This window comes from Salmo salar, chromosome ssa12 (genome assembly GCF_905237065.1).
Source record: "Salmo salar chromosome ssa12, Ssal_v3.1, whole genome shotgun sequence".
NCBI lineage: Eukaryota > Metazoa > Chordata > Actinopteri > Salmoniformes > Salmonidae > Salmo > Salmo salar.
The window spans coordinates 12,732,743-12,742,500 of record NC_059453.1 but is presented as its reverse complement, the minus strand read 5'-3'; the positions used below and the strand labels follow the sequence as shown (position 1 = coordinate 12,742,500).

The 9,758-nt window shown below is 49.7% G+C and overlaps 1 protein-coding gene across 1 annotated transcript in view; it reads right to left on the bottom strand.

Moving 5' to 3' along the window:
* LOC106564193 (calmodulin-regulated spectrin-associated protein 3) overlaps positions 1–9,758 on the bottom strand; it is a 49,682-nt gene that overhangs the window by 6,429 nt on the left and 33,495 nt on the right. The window contains 7 exon segments of the mRNA XM_045690729.1: positions 1–1,833; positions 3,145–3,175; positions 3,432–3,493; positions 3,824–3,875; positions 4,022–4,115; positions 7,201–7,340; positions 7,980–8,118. The exon segment at positions 1–1,833 is cut by the window's left edge and continues 649 nt beyond it. Coding sequence (XP_045546685.1) covers positions 1–1,833; positions 3,145–3,175; positions 3,432–3,493; positions 3,824–3,875; positions 4,022–4,115; positions 7,201–7,340; positions 7,980–8,118 — 2,351 coding nt within the window.

Genomic DNA, 9,758 nt, shown 5'->3' with positions numbered 1-9,758 from the left:
ACACGGGTGGAAGGAGGGAACTTCAACTCAGATGGGCGGGGGTGGGAGGGGCTACGGGGGGAGGAGGAGTGGATCTTAGTGCGGGGGGCAGGGCAGGAGGAGGACGGCTGGGGGAGGGCCCTGCGACAGGGGGAGGTAGTGGAGGTGGGGGGTTTGGAGCCTGCAGGGATCACCCAAGCCTTACTGATGCTCTTGGTCGGGGTTCTAGTCGGACTCTTAGTGGGGGTCCTGGGTGGTGTCCTGGGTGTACTTTTAGGTGTGGGTTTAGGTGTAGTTTTAGGTGTAGTTTTAGGTGTGGGTTTAGGTGTAGTTTTAGGTGTAGTTTTAGGTGTGGTTTTAGGTGTGGTTTTAGGTGTGGTTTTAGGTGTGGGTTTGGGTGTGGTCTTCTTGCCCATTAGCTGTTGTTGTTGTTGGGTCAGTTTCTGCATGTCGTTCTGTAGTGACCTCAGAGCCTCACTCAGCTTCAGGACCACCTCATTATACTCCCCTAGAACAGCCCCTCCCCCCGGCTCAGGCCCCTCCCATTTATCCGCCCCTATCTCAGCCCCCTTCCTCGTATCCATGGAAAACGTCACCTGCTTCTCCAATCGCGCCTGCGGGCGGGAGTTCCCTTCGTCTGCCTTATCGTTCTTCTTCCCTTTCTCCTCTTCCACTTCTCTCTCCTCCTTCTCCTCCTCCTCTTTCAGCTGCTCCTCCATGCGGCTGAGACGCTCCTCCAGAGATATAGGCTCCTCTCCTCCCTCTCCTCTCTTCAGCTGTAGGAAGGCAGTATTGCCCAGCCTCTGTCTGTGTCTGGTGAATATGGCCTCTATGCGTCTCTTCTGGGCCTCGATGGCTCTGCGTTTCTCCTCCAGGCGGGCCCCCAGCTCCCAGGCCTCTGTACCCGGCTCAGGGTGCTTCCCTCCTGGGCTGGGGGTGGTGTGGGTGGGGGTATGGAGGCTGGGGGTGGTGTGGGTGGGGGTATGGAGGCTGGGGGTGGTGTGGGTGGGGGTATGGAGGGTGGGGGTGGTGGGGGTGCTGGCTGACTCCTCTCCCGGTGCGGCCGGCTGTCTCCTTCTGTCCCGCCGCTCGGCGAAGCTCGTCATCTGCGGGCTGCCGCTACTGCCACCGGTATTGCTGATGCTGCCGTTGCCGTGACGACCATGGCCAGGGCGGACGTTGCCGGGGGCGTTTCTAGGAAGGTCGTCGGAAGCTTCCGATGAGTCCACACTTCCGTCGCGGAGGACCGAGTCATCGTCCCGCGTGCCATCCGATGTCCGTCTCCCCTTCTCCCCCCTCTCCCTGCCTCCCACTCTCCGCTTCTCTCCTCCGCCCCCCTCCCCTCCTATTGGTCGGTAGAGCATACCGGAGCGGCAGGGGGCGGAGCTGCTGAGCTGGGTCAGGTTGTCTTCAGGAGAATGAAGGAAGAAACCTGCAGGAGCTCCTTCTGGACACAAGCGTGGCTCTGGCCTTCCTCCTCCTCCTCCTCTCTCTCCTCCTTTATCTCCTTTCTCTCCTCCTTTCCCTCCTCCACCTCTTTCTCCTCCTCCTCCAGGAGTGTGGATGATCTTGACGGTCGGCAGCTCCCCTAGGGCCGGTGTGTGTGAGTGTGTGTGCGGGCCCCAGGAGGAGCGTTGAGGGACAGAGGCGCTGACCAGGTGACTGAGGTCCTCGGGGGGGCTGTAGGGGACCCGTGTCATCCCCGATGACATCATGCTCGATGAAGTCATCATGGCGGGCACGCCGGCGGTCAGGCTGTTGGTGCTGGCAGAATGCACGGGGTTGCCCATGACAACGTCCACGTCACTGTCTAGACCGAATGGAATACTGAAGGTCACAGCCGAGAGAGGACGACTGGAGAGAGAGGGGGAGAGAGTGAGAGAGATGGAGAGGGAGAGAGGGAGGAAGAGAGAGAGATGGAGAGGGAGGGAGAGAGAGAGAGAGAGAGATGGAGAGAGAGATGGAGAGAGAGAGAGAGAGAGAGAGAGAGAGAGAGAGAGAGAGAGAGATGGAGAGAGAGATGGAGAGAGAGAGGGAGAGAGAGATGGAGAGGGAGAGAGAGAGAGCGAGATGGAGAGAGGGAGATGGAGAGAGAGATAGGGAGGAAGAGAGAGAGATGGAGAGAGAGATGGAGAGAGAGATGGAGAGGGAGAGAGGGAGATGGAGAGAGAGATAGGGAGGAAGAGAGAGAGATGGAGAGGGAGAGAGAGAGAGAGAGATGGAGAGGGAGAGGGAGAGAGATGGAGAGGGAGAGGGAGAGAGCGAGATGGAGAGGGAGAGAGGGAGATGGAGAGAGAGATAGGGAGGAAGAGAGAGAGATGGAGAGGGAGAGAGAGAGAGAGATGGAGAGGGAGAGAGGGAGATGGAGAGAGAGATAGGGAGGAAGAGAGAGAGATGGAGAGGGAGAGAGAGAGATGGAGAGAGAGATGGAGAGGGAGAGAGAGATGGAGAGAGAGATAGGGAGGAAGAGAGAGAGATGGAGAGGGAGAGAGAGAGAGAAAGATGGAGAGAGAGATGGGGAGAGAGAGATGGAGAGGGAGAGAGAGAGAGAGAGATGGAGAGGGAGAGAGGGAGATGGAGAGAGAGATAGGGAGGAAGAGAGAGAGATGGAGAGGGAGAGAGAGAGAGAAAGATGGAGAGAGAGATGGAGAGAGATGGAGAGGGAGAGGGAGAGAGCGAGATGGAGAGGGAGAGAGGGAGATGGAGAGAGAGATAGGGAGGAAGAGAGAGAGATGGAGAGGGAGAGAGAGAGAGAAAGATGGAGAGGGAGAGAGAGATGGAGAGAGATGGAGAGGGAGAGAGAGAGAGAGAGATGGAGAGGGAGAGAGAGAGAGAAAGATGGAGAGAGAGATGGAGAGGGAGAGAGAGATGGAGAGAGATGGAGAGGGAGAGAGAGAGAGAGAGATGGAGAGAGATGGAGAGGGAGAGGGAGAGAGCGAGATGGAGAGGGAGAGAGGGAGATGGAGAGAGAGATAGGGAGGAAGAGAGAGAGATGGAGAGGGAGAGAGGGAGAGAGAGATGGAGAGGGAGAGGGAGAGAGAGATGGAGAGATAGATGGAGAGAGAGAGGGAGAGAGAGATGGAGAGAGAGGTTCAATCAACTGGGAGGATGGTAATAAATATATATTTCCACAGGCTGAAACAGTGAGCCAGTGGCCCTACTCACCGGATCTGTTTCTTGGTCCACATGTTCCCTTCTAAATGTGACAGAAAGGGAGATGTAGTCAGGAATACATCTCCAACACTTAGACTTCTCTCAATTGCATACTCCTCGTCTTCTCAAAACCCATTGGATGAGAAAGCCAGGGGTCCCTCCCCTCTGACCTTTACCCTCCAATGGGTTTTGAGAAGTAGACGAGGAGAGGACAACGAGGAGTATGCAATTGAGGAAAAGCCCACAGACGCAGAAAGGCAGCTTTAAACTACATTACCCAGAATCCTCATCTCTCTTACCAGGTGACGCAGGAGAGGATATGGGGACAAAGGGCTGTTTGAAGATATAGGAGGGAGAGCCACTGGAACAGAAAACACATTATTATTCATCTGTAATATACGCCACGTCTTATTCTGCCATAGATACAATAAACAGGCCATGTGGATGTGTTTCTGTTTGGTTTCTCACTGCTCTTTGGGGTCTAGACCCATAACATATCATGACAAAGACTCCTGAAAACTTCCCATTTTAGAGACGCCAATGAGATTCAGTATATAACACAGACTCATAGTAATGGATGTGAAAGAACATGGAAATGCATTGCACTTGATCGATTGCTGTAGTTTCCCGGTTGCTTTGCACTGTCAAACAATAACTATATGTAGAATGAATATGTGTGTCCTGATTTTACCTGTTGCTGTTCCCGCTGACAGGACTGGTGCAGTCCAACAACCCATAGGCATCTGGCACACAGAGAAACCGATTCATGTTATCAACCATAACGCCAAATAAACAGGTTCTACAGCAGTCTAATCTCTCTCTCTCTCTCTCTCTCACACACACGCACGCACGCACGCACCACGCACACACACACACAGACCTCCCCTACCTGTCAGGTCTAGAGGTAGTAATGGCTTGACAAAGTCAGGTTTATGCACCTCGAACCATCCTAGCAGCTCTGCTATGAAACTCATGATATTCACCTGAAGGAGAACAGGGGAATGAACACCTTTAACTTTTAATAAAAAATGTATACGTTTTTAATTGAACCCTTTTTTACAGTAATAATCCAGTAACAACATTCTAGCTGACCAGCTGTCGTTTACAGACGGGGAAGTGGTAGGTTAAAGGAGAGTTACAGATGTAGGATCTTCATTTGATCACTCTTTTTGTATTTCATTTTTATTTCACCTTAATTTAACCAGGTAGGCCAGTTCTCATTTACAACTGCGACCTGGCCAAGATAAAGCAAAGCAGTGCGACACAAACAACAACACAGAGTTACACGTGGAATAAACAAACATACAGTCAATAACACAATAGAGAAAAAGTCTATATACAGTGTATGCAAATAGAGTGAGGAGGTGTGGCAATAAATAGGCCATAGTAGCGAAGTAATTATAATTTAGCAAATTAACACTGGAGTGATAGATGAGCAGATGATGATGAGCAGATGATGATGTGGAAGTAGAAATACTGGCGTGCAAAAGAGCAAAAAAGTAAATAAAAACAACATGGGGATGAGGTAGGTAGATTGGGTGGGATATTTACAGTTTGGCGGTGTGAGTGAAGGAGGTTTTGTTGCGAAACAGGAAGCCGATTCTAGATGTAATTTTGGATTGGAGATGTGTAATACGAGTCTGGAAGGAGAGTTTACAGTCTAGCCAGACACCTAGGTGTTTGTAGTTGTCCACATATTCTAAGTCAGAGCCGTCTAGAGTAGTGATGCTAGTCGGACGGGCGGGTGCGGGCAATGATCGGTTGAAAAGCATGCATTTAGTTTTACTAGCGTTTAAGAGCAGCTGGAGGCCACGGAAGGAGAGTTGTATAGCATTGAAGCTCGTTTGGAGGTTAGTTAACACAGTGTCCAAAGAAGGGCCAGATGTTAACAGAATGGTGTCATCCGCGTAGAGGTGGATCAGGGAATCACGCGCAGCAAGAGCGATATCGTTGATATATACAGAGAAAAGAGTCGGCCCGAGAATTGAACCTTGTGGTATCCCCATAGAGACTGCCAGAGGTCCGGACAGCAGGCCCTCTGATTTGACACACTGAACTCTATCTGAGAAGTAGCTGGTGAACCAGGCGAGGCAGTCATTTGAGAAACCAAGGCTGTTGAGTCTGCCGATAAGAATACAGTGATTGACAGAGTCGAAAGCCTTGGCCAGGTCGATGAAGACGGCTGCTAAGTACTGTCTTTTATCAATGCGGTTATGATATCGTTTAGTACCTTGAGCGTGGCTGAGATGCACCCGTGACCAGCTCGGAAACCGGATTGTACAGCGGAGAAGGTACGTTGGGATTCGAAATGGTCAGTGATCTGTTTGTTAACTTGGCTTTCGAAGACTTTAGAAAGGCAGGGCAGGATGGATATAGGTCTGTAACAGTTTGGGTCTAGAGTGTCACCCCCTTTGAAGAGGGGGATGACCGCGGAAGCTTTCCAATCTTTAGGGATCTCGGACGATACGAAAGAGAGGTTGAACAGACTGGTAATAGGGGTTGCAACAATGGCGGTGGATAATTTTAGAAAGAGAGGGTCCAGATTGTCTAGCCCAGCTGATTTGTACGGGTCCAGGTTTTGCAGCTCTTTCAGAATATCTGCTATCTGAATTTGGGTGAAGGAGAAGCTGGAGAGACTTGGGCAAGTAGCTGCGGGGGGTGCGGAGCTGTTGGCCGGGGAAGTCAGGAGGAAAGCATGGCCAGCCGTAAAGAAATGCTTATTGAAATTCTCGATTATCGTGGATTTATCGGTGGTGACAGTGTTCCTAGCCTCAGTGCAGTGGGCAGCTGGGACGAAGTGCTCTTATTGTCCATGGACTTTACAGTGTCCCAAAACTTTTTGGTGTTAGAGCTACAGGATGCAAATTTCTGTTTGAAAAAGCTAGCCTTTGCTTTCTTAATAACTGACTGCGTGTATTGGTTCCTGACTTCCCTGAAAGTTGCATATCGCGGGGACTATTCGATGCTAGTGCAGTCCGCCACTGGATGTTTTTGTGCTGGTCTAGAGCAGTCAGGTCTGGAGTGAACCAAGGGCTATATCTGTTCTTAGTTCTACATTTTTTTGAAAGGGGCATGCTTATTTAAGATGGTGAGGAAATTACTTTTAAAGAACGACCAGGCATCCTCGACTGACGGGATGAGGTCAAAATCCTTCCAGGATAACCGGGCCAGGTCGATTAGAAAGGCCTGCTCGCAGAAGTGTTTTAGGGAGCGTTTGACAGAGATGAAGGGTGGTCGTTTGACCACGGACCCATAGTGGATGCAGGCAATTAGGCAGTGATCTCTGAGATCCTGATTGAAAACAGCAGAGGTGTATTTGGAGGGCAAGTTGGTCAGGATAATATCTATGAGGTTGCCCATGTTTATGGATTTTGGGTTGTACCTGGTGGGTTCCTTGATAATTTGTGTGAGATTGAGGGCATCTATCTTAGATTGTAGGACTGCTGGGGTGTTAAGCATATCCCAGTTTAGGTCACCTAACAGAACAAACTCTGAAGATAGATGGGGGCAATCAATTCACATATGGTGTCCAGGGCACAGCTGGGGGCTGAGGGGGGTCTATAACAGGCGGCAACAGTGAAATACTTTTTCTGGAGAGATTCATTTTTTAAATTAGAACGTCGAACTGTTGATGAGAATTTGTAGGGTATTCAAGGTTTAAAAAGGCTTCTAAAGTTTGTAATGTCCGCTTAAAAACATCAGACTTGATTTTCCCTAATGAAAAATGTATCAACCCCTACAAAAATGTCTATTATATTATAATCCACATAATAATCCACATTCTCCTATTGCTGCAGGATTATTTTCCTGCTGTAGCAAAGTGGCTCAAATTAAGATCCTACATCTGTATGTTCCTACATCTGTAAGTCTATGTTCTGGACAGAGACAGCTCTATAGAGTTGTACATATGTGTAGTGTTGTGGAGAGATCTTATACATTGACATTGACAGAGTTGTACGTACGTGTAGTGTTGTGGAGAGATCTTATACATTGACATTGACAGAGTTGCACGTACGTGTAGTGTTGTGGAGAGATCTTATACATTGACAATGACAGAGTTGCACGTACGTGTAGTGTGGGCGGGGCGTAGAGCAGGTCCTCCAGCTCCAGGTGACAGCACCTCTGTAGACTGGTCTCACTGATCTCTCTGATCAGCTGCAGGTTATACAGACTGTCTGCTACAGACATGGTGTCCTTCAGACATACATCTAGAGGAGAGAGGGGGGGAGGAGGAGGGGGGGAAGAGGGGGAGGGGAAGGAAGAGAGGGGGAAGGAGAGGAAGGAGGAGGGGGAGGAGGAGGAGGAGGAGAGGACGAGGGGGGAGGGAGAGGACGGAGGAGGTTGAAGGGGGGAGGATAGAGGAGAGGAGAGGAGGGAGGAGGGGAAAAGGGAGAGGGGGAGGGGAAGGAAGAGAGGGGGAAGGAGAGGAAGGAGGAGGGGGGAGGAAGGGGGGAGGGGGAGGAAGAGAGGGGGAGGGAGAGGAAGGAGGAGGGGGAGGAGGAGGAGGGAGGAGGAGAGGGGGAGGGAGAGGAGGAGGGTGAAGGGGGAGGAGGAGGGTGAAGGGGGGAGGAGAGAGGAGAGGAGGGAGGAAGGGAGAGGGGTGAAGGGGGGAGGAAGAGAGGGGGAGTGAGAGGAAGGAGGAGGGTGAAGGGGTAGGAGGAGGGAGGAGGAGAGGGAGAGGAGGAGGGAGGAGGAGAGGGAGAAGAGGGAGGAGAGAGGAGAGGAGGGAGGAAGGGAGAGGGGTAGATATCAGAGGTGTGTGTGTGTGTGTGTGTGTGTGTGTGTGTGTGTGTGTGTGTGTGTGTGTGTGTGTGTGTGTGTGTGTGTGTGTGTGTGTGTGAGCGTACCCTCCAGTGGCAGCAGGTCAGGACAGTAGTAGTGCAGAACAGCAGCTATAGCACAGCCATTAGACAGATCCCTTACACCAGACACCAGAGGAAAAGTAGGAGTCTGCTTTGACAGAACCTTATCCTTCCTATAACGGATCTGACAGAGAGGGAGGGAGGGAGGGAGGGAGGGAGGGAGGAGAGAGAGAGAGACAGAGAGAGAGACAGACAGACATGAGAGAAAAAAAAACAACAGTTAACTACCTATTGTTGAATTAGTTATTAAGACCAAAAGGCCCAGAATTACCCCACAATACAGATGACTTTGCCACGACGTTTAGAGAAATGATCAAGACATGTCATAACCTCCACAGCCAGCCAATACTCCACCAACACAGCAGAGAAAAGAAATCTGACAAACCAAGCACAAGACTTACCGCAGCACAGTACTTTGCTGAGCACACACACACAAACAGAGTTATGGCTCACATGTCAAACGAGACATTGCAGTGAAAAGAGAGATGGGAGACAGAAAGGAAGTGCAGAAAAGAGTTGTGATGAAGCAGTGTGAGCTGAGACTATAGCGCTCTCTGGTGGACATGCAGTGAAACAACAGGCAGTACAACCACAAGGCACTTGAGTGACTGAACCAAGGAGAAAGAAGAAATCAAGTGAGACCAGAAAAAGACAAGCTCCTTCCTCTAGAGAACTGTGTTAGCAGACTGAAAAACAACAAGCTCCTTTCCTCTAGAGAACTGTGTTAGCAGACTGAAAAACAACAAGCTCCTTTCCTCTAGAGAACTGAGTTAGCAGACTGAAAAACAACAAGCTCCTTTCCTCTAGGGAACTGTGTTAGCAGACTGAAAAACAACAAGCTCCTTTCCTCTAGGGAACTGTGTTAGCAGACTGAAAAACAACAAGCTCCTTTCCTCTAGACAACTGTGTTAGCAGACTGAAAAACAACAAGCTCCTTTCCTCTAGAGAACTGTGTTAGCAGACTGAAAAACAACAAGCTCCTTTCCTCTAGACAACTGTGTTAGCAGACTGAAAAACAACAAGCTCCTTTCCTCTAGAGAACTGTGTTAGCAGACTGAAAAACAACAAGCTCCTTTCCTCTAGGGAACTGTGTTAGCAGACTGAAAAACAACAAGCTCCTTTCCTCTAGGGAACTGTGTTAGCAGACTGAAAAACAACAAGCTCCTTTCCTCTAGAGAACTGTGTTAGCAGACTGAAAAACAACAAGCTCCTTTCCTCTAGAGAACTGTGTTAGCAGACTGAAAAACAACAAGCTCCTTTCCTCTAGAGAACTGTGATTGCAGACTGAAAAACAACAAGCTCCTTTCCTCTAGAGAACTGTGTTTGCAGACTGAAAAACAACAAGCTCCTTTCCTCTAGAGAACTGTGTTAGCAGACTGAAAAACAACAAGCTCCTTTCCTCTAGGGAACTGTGTTAGCAGACTGAAAAACAACAAGCTCCTTTCCTCTAGAGAACTGTGTTAGCAGACTGAAAAACAACAAGCTCCTTTCCTCTAGAGAACTGTGTTAGCAGACTGAAAAACAACAAGCTCCTTTCCTCTAGAGAACTGTGTTAGCAGACTGAAAAACAACAAGCTCCTTTCCTCTAGAGAACTGTGTTAGCAGACTGAAAAACAACAAGCTCCTTTCCTCTAGAGAACTGTGTTAGCAGACTGAAAAACAACAAGCTCCTTTCCTCTAGGGAACTGTGTTAGCAGACTGAAAAACAACAAGCTCCTTTCCTCTAGAGAACTGTGTTTGCAGACTGAAAAACAACAAGCTCCT